The 16,111-nt window shown below is 36.0% G+C and overlaps 1 protein-coding gene and 1 pseudogene across 1 annotated transcript; one reads left to right on the top strand and one right to left on the bottom strand.

The window, feature by feature from the left end:
* Positions 1-6,390: 6,390 nt before the first annotated feature.
* Positions 6,391-8,694, bottom strand: LOC108867644 (annotated as a pseudogene).
* A 3,581-nt stretch (positions 8,695-12,275) lies between these two features.
* On the top strand, positions 12,276-16,081 carry LOC103953102 (glycogen synthase kinase-3 homolog MsK-3). Its single transcript, XM_009364824.3, has 13 exons — positions 12,276-12,540; positions 13,010-13,201; positions 13,308-13,400; positions 13,503-13,562; positions 13,701-13,973; positions 14,168-14,242; positions 14,325-14,381; positions 14,474-14,614; positions 14,700-14,750; positions 14,837-14,932; positions 15,015-15,098; positions 15,500-15,602; positions 15,713-16,081. The coding sequence occupies exons 2-13, from the start codon at positions 13,088-13,090 to the stop codon at positions 15,793-15,795; spliced, it is 1,230 nt and encodes a 409-aa protein (XP_009363099.1). The 5' UTR covers positions 12,276-12,540; positions 13,010-13,087; the 3' UTR covers positions 15,796-16,081.
* Positions 16,082-16,111: the final 30 nt, after the last annotated feature.

The raw sequence follows: 16,111 nt of genomic DNA, 5'->3' as shown, positions 1-16,111 counted from the left end.
ATGGGACGGAAATGTTAGAGTAAACGGCATACATTTAGCAGGCTGTCGTCGAATGTTTTCATCTAACTCGCCAAACGCGTACGAACGATGGGTAGGTTCCGCGTCGAGATACTTGGACGGTGTGATGCAAAACACGCCCAGTGTCTCGTCTCAACAAAACTTTCTTCCATAAAAAATACTAAAAAGATTCTTTCGAAATGTGATTTTTATATAAATTTTTTATTATTTTACTGTTTAATAATAATTTTCATATTAATATTATAGGATATTTATTTTTATAAGAATCACTTTAGTATTCTCTTCTTCCATACAACCTCCGACACCAACGTGTTTTCTGTTCTTGTTGTTTCGGTCGATCCTTGTACACAATTATTGACCCGGCAAAGTAAAAATAAATTATTATTAACACTTTAAATATTTTATTATGTATTTTTAATTTTTTATATTTAAAAAATATAAATGTAAAATAAAAATTTTAAAATACGAGTACTCTTCCCAAATAAAATCGTTGGCAGTTAAAGATCTTTGCATGCATGATTGCCAGGTGGCATAGCAATCACCAGAATTTATTGTTTCTGGATTCTGGCATTCAGTGGCTGTAATTATTGTACCTCGTTATTCTGATCCTGGTTAGGATCACGCCCAGCACTAGGTGTCCAATTATTGGGGTTGCGAAGAACAGAGAAGTTTTTAGTTGTGATGGAAACACGGGTAATACATCATGTGTTTTTCTGTAAGTAGTAAAAAATTTTATTTTTAAGTTATTAACTTTTTAACATATATATCTCACCATTTATATAACTATACGTGATGTATCATCTTGTGTGACGGTCATACTAAAAATTTTCTCAGAAGAACATCAGTTGACGTTTTACACGTGGCTCCGCCCAAATGCCAATGATCTTCCTTTATTAGTACTAGATGTGTGTGATTAGGTGACACACCATTTATCTTAACTTATGCCATAAAATTAATTATTAAATCTTAGCTAAAATGCTAAAGTGGAAGTGGGTTCGGTAATCCGACTGATCAAGCCACACTAATCACATATGAAAGATGATGATTGACTTTTTAATGTCTCAAGCGCAAATTAATGCTCCTCCTATGTTAGGGTTATTGGTTCTAGATACAACCAGTAACTTCATGGTGTGTGGACCACCAAGAACCTAAAACTTTCACTACAATTATGTCTTTATTTTTATGGTTTATGGCTGGTTTGCCTCAATTACAAACAATCACTTGATTAATGTAAGCATTAAGCAACACATTCATAGTTTGTTAGTTTCTCTAATTTGGGTTGAACACAATTTAAGATATGTTTGATAACTATTTCAATTTTAGTTGACAATTTATTTTTTCTTGGCTTAAGATATGAGAGAAGTATACAAGAGAAATAAGGGATGAATAAGGAGAATTGGAGAGAGGAGAATAAATAAGCACAAATTAATGAAAATAATATCTTAAAAGTGAAAAACAACTTAAATTATGAGTTGTTTGATAACCATTTTGTTTTTAATTTTTAGCTTTTAGTTTTCACTCTTTTTAAAAACTGAAAAATTAAAAAGTGAAAAATCAAAGAAAACTGAAACTAGTTATCAAACAAGATTTCAATTTAAAAAATAAAAAAAATAAAAAAAAACTAAAACCGAAATAGTTATCTAGCGTAACATTTCTTCTCTATCCACTATGTTCATCCCTCTTAACTTCCATGTATTTCTCTTCTATCAACCACACAATAAGTAAAAACCAAAAATTAATTCCGAAAAAATCAAACGGGCTATTGACCATTCATTAGTTCAATGTGCAATTGAAGAAAAACGTCTTTAAACTCATTACGTTTTTCCAAACATATTTTATGTATAATATTGAAATTTTATGGGATCATTTGATAACTATGAATTTACTTTTTAGTTCTAGTTTTTTTTTTTTTTTTTTTTTTTTTTTTTTTGGTTCCCTCCATAGAGAGAAGGGAGGAATATGAAGGAATGGGAAGGATGAAAGTGGATCGTGGATAAAGAGCGGAGGGTAGGAAGAAATGAACGAGAATGTAGGGGGAGATTAAAAAAAGCCCTCTTGTTTAGGTCCTTACGACGACACTAACCCTGTTAATTTAATAATTGAAGTAAGAGTAAATTGTAGCAATGATCTCTTAACTTTAACTCAATTGGAGTAATAATTCCTCAACTAAAAATACATTATCATTAGTCCCTTGACTCATCAAAACGTGCATTTATGGTCTCTCAACTAAAAAATTTATTACCACGGTTTTGTTTTTAGGAACTCACGCGAGTAAAACTTACTAATGGGTCACCCATCATAGGAATGCTCTGGCCCCTTTCTTACTTAACTTCGGAGTTCTGATGGAACCCGATGCCAATGAGCTTCCAAAAGACTTCGTGCTAGGTAGATATGAAAATATACATATAAGGCTTATAGGATCCACTCCCCTAAATAATGTGGGATGTTACATAGACTTGCTCATGTGACAGGTTGAACTATTTTGCCGAATCAATATACGTTTCCCAATGGCAGGCATATTTCAGATTGTATTTTGTTGCCCCTTCAGTGTGTTAATTTATTAGACAATAAGTGTTTGGGGGTAATATCATTATTAAGTTTGATGTTGTTAAAACTTTTGATACTCTCAACTAGAAATTTCTTGATCTAGTGCTTACAGCTTCTGGTTTTCATGTCACGTTTGTTTAGTGGATTCGTGCAATCCTTACTCCTGCTCTATTGTCTATTTTATTCAATGGTTCTCCGGTTATTTTTTTTAATGTAGTGTGGGTGTTCGCCAAGGGGACCCTCTATCCCCTTTTATTTTTTGCCTTCCTGAAGAGGTTCTTAGTCGAGGCCTTGTGGATCTGTAAATTTAAGGAAGCTCAAACTGATTTCTTCCCCTCATGGAGTAACTGCTCTTTCTCATATTCTCTATGTAGATGACGTTATGGTTTTTCTGCAGAGGTGACATGCGCAAACCTCTTATGCATTATACTGAAGAATATGGTGTAAATTATGGCCAACTTATTAGTAAGGCTAAGTTCCGTTTTTATGTTGGGAATCTGCATCCATGCGTCGTGCTCTTATTTTATCCTGGCTTGGTGTATTTGCCGATGAGCTTTCTTTTATTTATTCGAGGGTTCCTATACTTAAAGTCAAACCTAAGAGGGAATATTTTCAAGCTTTTGTAAATAAAATATGTTCTCGAATGTTTCAATGGCAAGGTCATTTTTTCTCAATGGTTGGTTGTGTTACTTTGATTAAGTCTGTTGTTGTGAGCATGCTTTCTCATACCTTTTCAACTTATTTCCTACGATATTAAACCAGGTTTGTAGTTGGGCTTGAAATTTTATGTAGACGAAATGTGCATGGTAAAATTGTTTTGCTCCTTTAAATGAAGGACTCTTTGCATTTGGAAAATTTCGACTTTAAATAAGGCTTTTTTTTTTTTTTTTCTTTTTTTTTTTTTAAACATAAGGAGGTGGATCATCCCAAAAACCAGCTCAAAGTTATCGCAGATAGTTCAAGTTTAGGGAGTCCCATCATATCATCAAATAATTGAGTTCAAATCCAATCCAATCAGAAGGATTCTTAAAATAATGGTACTCAAGATCCATATTATAACTTCACTTGGCAACGCCATCTGCCACCATATTATTCTCTCAGAAGTCATGTACTAGCTCACATTCAGCTATGCATGTCATAAGTAGTCTACATTAATCAATGATGGTTGCAAGAGAATGCAAGCTGATATCAGTCATATTATCAATTAAATTAACCATTCGACCAGTATCCATCTCCACACATAATCTTGCTTGTGAACTACAAGTTTCAATCCGAAATATAGTCCCAAATTTCAGCATCAACCACCTGCCCTTTGCTCAAGTTGACAGAGAACCTGCCAAGCCATTCATCGATGTTATCTCTAAGAACTCCTCATGCACCTATATTTCCAGTAGCATTAATCCGAGAGTTGTTCACATTGAACCAAAAGTAATTTGATTTAGTTCGGTTTTCAAATTGTTTGACTTTTTTTCTTAGTCGAAACCAATCAAACGGGTCAATATGGTTTGAATCGGGAATGAAATTCTGTTATTTGGGTAATTTTTTTTATTGAATATGTTTTGATGTCAAGGATGGGAATCAAATGTGGGCCAAAATGACTAGGCTAGTTCATTTTATCGAGGCAGGCAAGCGAGGATAAGAATTGGGCCTAAGAAAGAGATAAAGAAAGGGACAAAGATTGTCAGCCCTTTTATTTTCGATATTTTCTCGTGCTTTTTTGTTTGTGTGGTCACGGTTAAGTTACGACAATATTTTATATTATTATTCATTTTTACCTTATTATCTTTATAAAAAAATATAAAATATTAACATTGTTTAATCGTGACCACATAAAACAGAAAAGCAGAAAATCCTTGTCCTAAAGAAATTCATATGGGGAAGAAGAGCAGCCAAGTCTCTAACTGCCATCATAATTGTGAATAAAGAGAAAATTTTCAAAGGGGCAGGGGACAGTGGGGCCCCACGAGGGGTTTGAACGGTCAAAAAAGGAGGAGAAAGAGACTGTTGAAAGTCGAAAACAAAGAGAGGATTGAGGAACGAAGAACGAGGCAAAGAGAGAGATTATTAGTTGATTACTGATAATTAAATGGTTGATTATTAATCTATATACATAAAGTAAGCACGATGGAACATTCAAAATATCATATATTGTCTTTTAAGAATTTCAAAAATTACAATTGAACCAAAAAAAGTTTAATTAATTCATCGCTTTTTAATTTTCAATGAATATAAATTTAAAACTTCACAAAAGAAAAAAAAATCTCCCACGTTAGTAGGTGGTTAAGTTTCATGTTTTTGCTTTTTTTTTTTTTTTGAATGATTTTTAATAAAAATATAAATTAGCGAATTAAATAAAAAAAAATTAAAATGAAACATAGCCTAACCAATTGCCGGAGGCTTGTATTAATATTAAGAAAGCACACATAAATGTTTGAGCTCTCCTCTTCTCTTCTCCTGCGCTTTGATTTTTGATCCCCTTCCCCCACCCCCCCCAAAAACCAGGCAATCTCCTCTCTCTCCTCTCCTGTCCTTGACCAAACCAAATCAGACCAAATCCACTTCATTCATCTTGTATTTTCTCCAAATTCCAAATCTTCAATTACTGTACTATTGTATAAAACTATTACGCACGTTAGTAGGTGGAAAAACAGCCACCTATTTTAAATTTTGCTCACACTTTTATTTCAACTTATATTCTGGTTGAGCTGCTGTGATATCTTCTTAGAGTGTTGTTTTGTTTTTAATAAATTCTGAAAAATTTGTAATTACAGTTTAAGATTAATATTTCAACTAGGTTGTGTTTTCTAGGGAAGGACGATTTACGCAGGGTGATGTACTTGTTATTCCTTACAGGGTACCATGCCAAGACTTTACATATCCATCATGTAAGTGTGACCCTGTTTATAACATGGTGGAATGAATATTGGATGCCTAGGTACGACTTCATATTAACAAGGAGTCATTAAATTAAAAGTGATTGATGACCGTGTTTAACTCCTAAATTCTCCAATGTATATTCAAATACAATAAAATGCAGATATATATAGTAAATCAGTTTCCACTTTTTGTACCATTGAGCTTTATTTAATATTCATTTTGGTAAGATTTTTTTTTTTTTTTTTAACCTTTTGAGCATATTCTTAGACCAGCGATGGTAATAATGCAGAATCCTAAGTTCTTTATGATCGGAATCAACGGTTCAAATGCAGCAATCAGGCTAGTTGATAAGAGCAGAGGTTAAAATACATAGAGACATGTGTTTCAGTCAATTCTCTAAATCAGGTTCAACTTTGTCTCAATTATGCATAAAGTTATTATTGATACCTATAGTAAATTTTGAGTTGGATTTTGATACAAGTTACTTTATCACCGACACATTGTGTTGTACCACCTCCTTTTCTACTTATGCAACAAGGAATCATGACTGAATTTTTAATCTCTCATTTTAACCACATCACCACCAAATACTATTGTACCTTAGATACCAAGTAAACAGCCATCACTCTCAAATTCATATGAATAACTCATCATATGAAATGTACATAGCTGATACTTATAAATCCGCTCTTGATGAATTATTTAAAAATGAATCTGTTAAATTTTGGTTACGAATCCAAAACCCGTAGCGAAACGTGGACATTTTTACTAGCCTCCAACAGCATGAGAGAAGGGCAGCTACAATTGGATGGCATTAGGCCAATTTGAATATCAGAAATAGGCAAACATGCAGCATGTTAAAAGTCAAAAAACTGTATATGATCTTAGAATATAAAATTTAATTTTTTCACATAGACTGATAGACATACATTTAGATAATAATTAAGATAATGACTAAAAGTGGAACCTATATACTACTCGAACTCTATAAGGATTTACGTACTAAACGGGTAACTTATTCAATAAAGATTGGGGAGACAAGTGCGGTTTGACGAGGACATCGAAAGGGGTGAGTTTCATGTTCGTAAGTCCGACGCTTCCGGTCATATCAACCGATGTAGGGATGTAGGGTTTATATAGACAAAAAAAAAAGAAAGATGAGGTTCTGAACAATGCCACGTGGTACTACGTGATTGGTTGAAAATCTTATCAAAATCTTAGCTAAATTATTGTAAATAGGAAGTGACACATGGCGTGTCGGGATTGGTTGAAAATCTTATCAGAAATCTATCTACAAAATAGTACGTTCGGATAATGACACGTGGCGTGACAAGATTGGTTAAAAATCTTATCGAAATCTTGCCTAAATTATTGTAAACAGGAAGTGACACGTGGGTTGTCGGGATTGGTTGAAAATCTTAGCGGAAATCTATTCAAAAAATAGTACGTTCGGATAATGACACGTGACGTGACGAGATTGGTTAAAAATCTTACCCGAAATTAAAACTATTTTTTTTATTTATTATTTTATAAAAAATTTATTTAATATTTTAAATGGACTGGGTGCCAGCGTATTTTTAGATTGGGTGCTAGCACATTTTTTTTTTGGGGTGGATGCTTTGGCCTATTACTGTTTATTGGGTCTATTACTGTTCACTGAAGTGGATAAATAAGCTGGATGCTGGCGCAAAGTTTTTAGTTGTGGAGTTGCTCTCAAACGCACGTAGAAAACCAGCCAGGGTCAAAAGCGTCACTTGAAGGCCAAAAGTTATACCAGGGCATGCTCTTCTACCACTACCAAAAGGCATGAGCTCAAAATGCTGACCTCTATTATGGGTGGTGGGAAATCTCTCCGGCTTGAACTCCATCGGTTCGGCCCAACCCCGTGGATTGGTTTGGATCTTCCACAGGTTCACCAGCAGCCACGTGCCTTTCGGAACATGGTAGCCTCCGACCGTACCGTCCTCGGTGAATTCCCTTGGGGCAGAGAGTGGTCCAGCAGGACTTAAACGCATTGCTTCTTTGACAGTTGCTTGCAGGTAGACAAGATTGCTGATATCTGATTCGTTCACTAGCCTTTCTTTACCAACATGCTTGTCTAGTTCTTCAAAGGGTGAAGGTTGTTCAAAAGTAGCGAGAGTGTCCATATCAGAGTCAACGTGGTTGAGTCACTCCCTCCAGCAAGCAAACTCTACAAATAATTGAATCATAATTGGCTTGGTTAGTTAAACCGAGTTCAACCGAGAAAATTTACTTAATTAGTTTGAACTTTTAAAAAGAGACAATCTTAGAGTTAACTATAAACAAATTTAGTATGTACCAAACATGTTGCTTTGATGACTGTATCAGTATCGAAGCCTGAAACATGTGCTCCATCAAGGACTCTGAGCATCACACCCATGAAATCTTGCTGATCATGGCCCTTAGCTCTTCTCTGCTTGTGCTCCTCCAACCATCCCATAACAATACTGTCCAACGCTTTGGCAGTTTTTTTCATAGCCTTCTGATGACCGCCCATATCCAACCACCAAAGCCAAGGAATAGCATCTCCCATCACAAACATTCCCACCAAATGAAAGAACTCCCTCATGGCCTTTTGCCAAGTTCTTGCCAACATTTAAGCCTCTCTTTCCGGCAATCATCCTTAAAACCACATTTAGAGTCAAATCCCCAAACCACTTTTTCATCTCCACCAAAATATCACACGAAGATCCACCATCTTTTCTTTCGGTCCATCGCTTGTACAGCTCTTTTAAACTCATCTCCACTTCGCATACTCCAACGCTTTTGAGTAACTCGAGCCTTCGGTTTGAGAGTAGCTCGAGGGATGTAAGTTTGCGTATTTCGCGCCAGTATGGACCGTAGGGGCTAAAGCCGAACATAGCAAAGTTATAGCTCAAGTGCTTAGCCCCTAGGGTAGCAGGACAGGAGGAAACAATCGAGTCATTGGTGGTGAAGCAATCCTTGGCAGCCTCCCAAAGTATTTACCACCAGAGCTGCGTGGATGCCAATTTTGATGGTGAAGATTGGTCCATATTTGTCAACCAAGGCTCCCAAGGTTATATGGGGAGGCTGGGATCCTCCGAATAGATCGAGATGACCTAGCAGAGGCAACCCACCTGCCAATTTTGGTGGTTTGGAACCCCTGGCATTGGTAGCGGCCCTAAACTTTTGTATGAAATGGTACGAAAATACAAGTATGGCAAGGAGTCCAGCTATGGCAGTGTTTAGGGATGGGAGAGAGAAATCCATTAATTGTAGCTTGGGTTACTTTGTTATCTATCACTACAATGATGCTTATTTACTGTACACGAATTTAGTACGTACCAAACATGTTGCTTTGATGACTGCATCAGTATCGAGAGAAGACTTACCCTGCAATCAAAGCCAGTTAAAGAATTTTATTCGAATCAGGAGAATGGGAGCTGTCGTGCTGGTTCAATCCGTCTTCGATGATCTCGCCGAGCTGGAAGGGGGCGGCAGAGGCAGCATCTCCTCCCAGCTCCTGGCCCACTGATGGTGGTTGTTGGACGGCATAGTTAACATAGTGAAGAAGGTAGCCAAAGAGAGGCTTCTGTATGCCACAATCGTCTCTTTCAGTGTTGAGATTTTGAGAGAGAGAGAGAGAGTGGAATGAAGGAGACTTGCCAACTTGTCTAGTCTCCCTCCCACCCCAGCTAAATCAACACGCGTATATTCTACCTCTTTCCTTTCCTAGATGACCCACACATGTACATCTAGATCCTTCTCTTCTCAGATAGACAAAAACGAAGCAGAAGACTCCAAAGAAACCTATGTCTTGTTGTTTCAAACTTTCTAGTTACATATCAATGTTGGAATCTTACCGAAAATGTCTTCGCAAAGAACAGCAAGTTCTCCAAAGAAATGAATCTATCTTTTGTGCCAGGTAATCCAAACTAAGCAAATAAGGGAATGGACAACACAAACTAAGCAATAAGATAATGCTGTCAAACTGTAATAATTAGAGAAGTATACTTGTGTTTGAATGGATGAACAGAACCGTTGTAATCATTTAGTTTACCGCCATCATTATGTCTATGTCTATTAGACCAAATTTCAGTAAGGGATATATAATTGAACGGATCAAAAATTCCAGCACAAATTGGAAGATCAATTATTCACCATACATTGCACAATGTGTATAGAGCAAGTACAAATTATAACAGCAGAATATTCTTGCATCCATTCCATAACAACCCAAACTTAAAAAACACAAAAACTCAGAAAAGATTAATAATTTACAGATGTTTAAAATGCAAGTGTATGATATAACAAATGGGTTTCTCAATCGAACTCAGACGCTTCAATTTTTCGAAACGGAGAACCAAAAAAATCAGAGAAATCAAACCAGAAACATGAGCATAAGAGTGACAAAATTCAACAGTAAACCAAAATCAAAAGGACTACAAAGTAAAATTTTATTCTTTCTGGCAGAATTAAGAAAGAATAAAATGTACAAATCTAAAAATGTATCCAAGCAGCAAATTTTAGTTGTTAGTTTACTCATGCATCATAATTTATAACATCCCAAAGAGATGTAAGAACAAATTACCTTGATATGAGGGTGGAGGCTAGAGGGAGATACATATTTTTAGTCGGGAGCGGGTATTTTTGGATTTTGGCAGTTTTCCTCTATGAGATGGTTCAAACATTCATCTTAGCTGACTTTTGTTACTACTACATAAAGAGGTAAGCCACGAAGAAGAAAAATCTCGTTTTCAACCCCTCGCTCATGTTAGCAGAAGTTTGTATACAATGCGTTACACTCTAATTATGAATCCAAACTCCCATGTTCTTGTGACCCTTTGAACACTTATTATGAGCTGTTTGATAACTATTTCATTTTTAGTTTTCACTTTTTAAAAAATTGAAAAATTAAAAAGTGAAAAATCAAAGAAAATTGAAACTAGTTACCAAATAAAATTTAAGTTAAAAAAAACAACTGAAAACGAAATGATTATTTAATGAAACATTTCTTCTTTTTCCACTATGTGCATCCATCTTAACTTCCAAGTATTTCTCTTCTATCATCCGCACAAAAAGTTAAAACCAAAAATTAATTACAAAAAAATCAAACCGGCTATTGACCATTAATTAGTTCAAGGTGCAATTAAAGAAAAACGTCTTAAACTCATTACGTTTTTTCCCACATATTTTATGTATAATATTGAAAATTTATGGGATCATTTGGTAACTATGAATTTACTTTTTAGTTCTAGTTTTTTTTTTTTTTCCTTCGTAGGGAGAAGGGAGGAATATGAAGGAATGGGAAAGATGAAGGTGGATCGTGGATAAAGAGAGGAGTGTAGGAAGAAATGAACGAGAATGTACGGAGAGATAAAAAAAAGCCAACTTGTTTAGGCCCTTACGGATACACTAACCCTGTTATTTAACCATTAATTGAAGTAAAAGTAAATTGTAGAAATGGTTATTTAATTTTAACTTAATTGGAGTAATGGTTACTCAATTAAAAAATCATTACCCATGGTTCCTTAACTCATCAAAACGTGCAACTATGGTCCCTTAACTAAAAATTAATTACCATTGACCCCTCAATTTTAATCCAACTAAAGAAATGGTTCAACAACTTTAATCCAATTGTAGCAATAATGCTTTCAACATAATTCATTTTGACAAAATTCTGACGAAGTTGACGAAAAATATCATAGCTACAAGTTTTGATGAGTTGAGAGACCCCAATTATAGCAATGATCCTTCTAACATAACTCATTTTGACAAAATTTTGATAAAGTTGACGAAAATGATCATAGCTCCACATTTTGATGAGTTGAAGTACCAATGGTAATGGATTTTTAGTTGAGGGATCATTGCTTCAATTTGATTAAAGTTGAGGGACCATTGCTCCAATTTGATACAAAAAAAAAAACACAATGTGTTAGAAATAATGTGGTACTAAGTGACCATAGTACTACTATACCGTATTATTAAGTGACCACAAAAAATAGTTAATAGATAAACATATTTAGGCATTAAGTTGAACTTCCTAGTATTTCGATAAGGCAGAATGTTAATATGCATTATACTCGGAAAAATAAAATAAAAAAGTCATTTAAGCACTACTGAAAACAAGATTCTATCCAATGTTTCTTTGGTTGTCCAACGTTTCTTTGGGCATGTAATATTCTCTCTAAAATGAATTCAAGTTTTGTGGCTCTAATTCCTAAGGTTCAAAAGGCAGATTCTAGTTTCTAATTTTGCCCCGTAGCTATGGCTAATTTTATTTTTAAAGTCATTACAAAGATTGTCGCAGATAGACTTGCTCGTGTGACAGCTTGAACTATTTTGCCGAATCAATATGCTTTTCCCAAGGGCAGCCATATTTCAGATTGTATTTTGTTGCCCTTTGAGAGTGTTAATTTGTTAGACAACAAGTGTTTGGGGGTAATGCCATCATTAAGTTTGATGTTGTTAAAGCTTTTGCTACTCTCAACTGGAACTTTCTTGATCTAATGTGGGCCAATATAATTGGGCTAGTTCGTTGTATTGAGGCAGGCAAGCGAGGATAAGAATTGGGCCTAAGAAAGAGATGAAGAAAGTCATATGGGGGAAGAACTCCAACTGCCACCATAATTGTGAATAAAGAGAAAAATTTCAAAGGGAAGGGGGCAATGGGGCCCCGGAGGGGTTTGAACGGTCAAAAAAGGAGGAGAAAGAGACTGTTGAAAGTTGAAAACAAAGAGAGGATTGAGGAACGAAGAACGAGGCAAAGAGAGAGAAATTATTAGTTGATTACTGATAACTAATTGGTTGAATAGTATTAATATTAAGAAAGCACGCATTCTCTTCTCTTGTGCTTCTGAGTTTTGACGTGCCCCCCGAACCAAACCAAACCAGACTAAATCCATTTCTTCATCTTGTATTTTCTCCAAATTCCAAATCTCAAAATCTCACCTTTGCTTTTCTTAATTATTTTTCTCAGCCCGTACAAAATTGTCAATAATTGGATTGAGTGATTGATTGACATCAAAGTTTCAGAATTTCACATCGCCATCAAATCGCCGGCTCATGTCTCCGTCGCGGCGATTCCCTCACCTCCGCCAGCTTCCCAGCCGATCGGTAAATCTCTCCTTTTTTTCAATTTTTTTTTTGTTTTTGAATTTTCGATCTTGTGCTGAATTTGTATGAATTATAATTTGATTTCATTGACTTGCTTAATCCAATGTTGAATTATTAACTATTTTGAAGTGTGGATTTGTTTGGAAACAAATTCGGATTGGATTCTTTGGCTTCCGAGTTCCGACTCTTGTTTAATTATTTAATATCCTTCAAACTACAGTTGATAGATTCACCAATTAAAAAATGTAGTTAATACAAGGACCTGCTTCTTTATTTTAATTTACTTTAATTAACGGCACTAGTGCGTGCGATAGAGGATTAGGCGAGCAGAACCACACACCGGGCTGTATATTGAATAATGAAATTTCATAACATGTTCATTTTGCCTATGAAAATGTTATATTCCGCGTAATACTTAACATAAACTGCATTTTGGGCAAATGCATGATACGCGGTTGTATTTTCGCAGGGAAGTTATTGATTTGTTTGATTGAGCTGAGAAGAGGAATCGAGAAGGCGGTTTGCTCAGTTCCTTTTGTTTGAGCTCATGGCTTCCGTAAGCGTGGTTCCTGCTTCTGGTCTAAGAGAGCCCAGCGGAAATGCAGTTGGTGTTGATAATTTGCCTAATGAGATGAATGACATGAAAATTAGGGATGACAAGGTGAACCATGTGACGTCTTCTTATGGCTTTTACTCAAACTTGATCATTTTACGCAAGCTCCTTTTGGTTCTGAAATCTGGAATATATTTTCGTTTCCTATTTACAGGAAATGGAGGCAACTGTTGTTAATGGTAATGGAACGGAGGCAGGTCATATTATTGTGACAACTATTGGTGGAAAGAATGGCCAGCCAAAACAGGTAAGCTTTTGAAATGCCTTCTCTTTCTTTCCTGCAGCTGCATTTTGTAGTTTCAGGCGTTTCAGATAGATGGTGATATGCTTTTGCTTTCAATGACTGTAGACAATAAGCTATATGGCTGAGCGTGTTGTTGGCCATGGATCTTTCGGATTGGTTTTCCAGGTAATTTCTTATTTTACTTTTTTCTTATGTGTTTATTCTCAATAAACTGTTTGCAGCTGTGTTACTTCAAATTTTGTTCGAATTGTTTTGTTTCTTTTTATGTCAATGAATTGATATTTTGATTTTTTATTTCTCCAGGCCAAGTGCTTAGAAACTGGTGAAACTGTTGCTATTAAAAAGGTTCTTCAAGACAAGAGGTACAAGAACCGGGAGTTGCAAACCATGCGTCTACTAGACCACCCAAACATTGTGTCTCTTAGACATTGTTTCTTTTCAACAACTGAAAAAGATGAGCTATATCTTAATCTCGTACTTGAGTATGTCCCCGAGACTGCCCATAGGGTGATCAAGCACTATAGTAAGATGAATCAGAGGATGCCCCATATATACGTTAAACTTTATTTTTACCAGGTATTTTTTGTCATTTTAATTCTTTACAACATATTCTTTTTTCCTAAACTGTTCACATGAAACACACTACATGTTTCGAGGAAACTCTGCATGTTGCTCTAAATATTTCATAATTCTTATGATTTATCAGAGATTAATACATATGACCCAGTCATTTTTTGCTCTTTCCTCTAATACTGTATACGTTTGTACAGATTTGTAGAGCTCTTGCTTACATTCATAATACTATTGGAGTGTGCCACAGGGACATAAAGCCTCAAAATTTGTTGGTATGCTGGTATTTGCTCTGTTCTGTACTTTGGTTCTTACTGTGCATGCATATTAATTGATTGTCTATCCACATTCTCACAGGTCAATCCACATACGCACCAGCTTAAAATCTGCGACTTTGGGAGTGCAAAAGTCTTGGTTTGTTTTCTGCATCCAGACATTTTCTAGACACTTTCCTTTTATCTGTGGCTAGTGATGTTGCAAATCTGACTGGGTTGTACATATGACAGGTTAAAGGGGAACCCAACATATCTTACATCTGTTCTAGGTACTATCGAGCACCTGAACTTATATTTGGTGCAACCGAGTATACAACAGCCATTGACATCTGGTCCGCTGGCTGTGTTCTAGCTGAACTACTGCTTGGACAGGTAAGTATTATTCCTCAGTGATTTAATTTCCTCCATCTTTAGGCTTTGATATATGCGCTAATTAAGTAATACCTATTTCTGGCAGCCCCTGTTTCCTGGAGAAAGTGGAGTAGACCAGCTTGTTGAAATAATCAAGGTGATTGTGAGCCTTGATATTTTCAAGTTTAAGCTGTTCGGATAATGGTAATTGTTCTCATAATAACTTTTTTAATTCTCATGCAGGTTTTAGGTACCCCAACGAGGGAGGAAATAAAGTGCATGAACCCTAACTACACAGAGTTTAAGTTTCCCCAAATTAAAGCTCATCCGTGGCACAAGGTACTTGGGATATTATTTGTGGTTTATTTTCTTTCCAAGAAAATTAAATGTTAATATCCTTTTGTACATCATTGATGATCAGATATTCCACAAGCGGATGCCCCCGGAAGCTGTGGATCTCGTATCAAGGCTGCTTCAGTACTCTCCAAACCTTCGAAGTACAGCTGTGAGTATTTCTGATGGGGTCCATTATCAGTGTTCTCTTTCTGGCTGTTTTTGCATTCATCTATAGTCACTAGAGGCCTCAGTTTATCCCAAAAAAACAAAAATTGCTATAGTTGTACGTATGCCAAGCTGTTTGGGTGTTATTGTCCCCATCCTAAGAGATGCTCATTCATTGTTTGTTGCGTGTGGCAAGCCCATGTGGAGTCCATTTGATACTTCTTTCTTCTGTTGCATATGTGGAATGTATGTTGCTGGAGTCTGTCCTTAATTATCATGCATCCTACCTATGCCTTGCAGAGTTTTTTGTGATCCGCATCCGATTCTAATCTTTCTACTTGAGCTTTAGCTTGTTACGTCATGCCGTCTCAAGTTTTAATGTAAAGTGATGTGTTTTCAATGCAGTTGGAGGCCTTAGCTCATCCCTTCTTTGATGAGTTGCGTGACCCTAACACCCGCTTGCCAAATGGACGCTTCCTTCCCCCTTTGTTCAACTTTAAGGCTCATGGTAATAAGCGCTGTTTATTTTTTGCACTGTACGCTGTTCACTTTGGTTTTAGTCTTTGAGCAGTCTAAATCCTAACTAGCAATTCTTTTTAATGATCTCGCATTGATTAGAACTGAAGGGAGTACCTGCAGAAATGCTTGTTAAGCTGATTCCAGAGCACGCAAGAAAACAGTGCGCCTTCCTTGGGTCGTGACTCTTCTTTGTACCTGCTGTCTGAACTGCACAGAAAAACGTGGGATAATGTAGAACCGTAGCTTCAGTCCCTTGTTCTTTTGTTCCATTTATTTGTCTATCCGATTAAGCCTTGTATGTAAAACAACAGTAGATTAAGAAGGTTATTCTGCTTATTATGTTCCTCAAATCTTAATGGGTTTGCACACCCTTGATTTTCTTCATTCTATTTATAGATTGTAACCAGATCTTGGCACACCTGAATGGTTTCTGATGGATGTTGTTTGAAAAGAGGTGGTACTAAATTACTCGTTTGTATCTTTTAGGTCAGCGACCAC

The sequence above is a fragment of a genome, unplaced genomic scaffold (assembly GCF_019419815.1).
Source record: "Pyrus x bretschneideri cultivar Hongxiangsu unplaced genomic scaffold, Pyrus_bretschneideri_v1 Contig41, whole genome shotgun sequence".
NCBI classification, from domain to species: Eukaryota; Viridiplantae; Streptophyta; class Magnoliopsida; order Rosales; family Rosaceae; genus Pyrus; species Pyrus x bretschneideri.
This window is presented reverse-complemented; position numbering and strand designations above follow the sequence as displayed.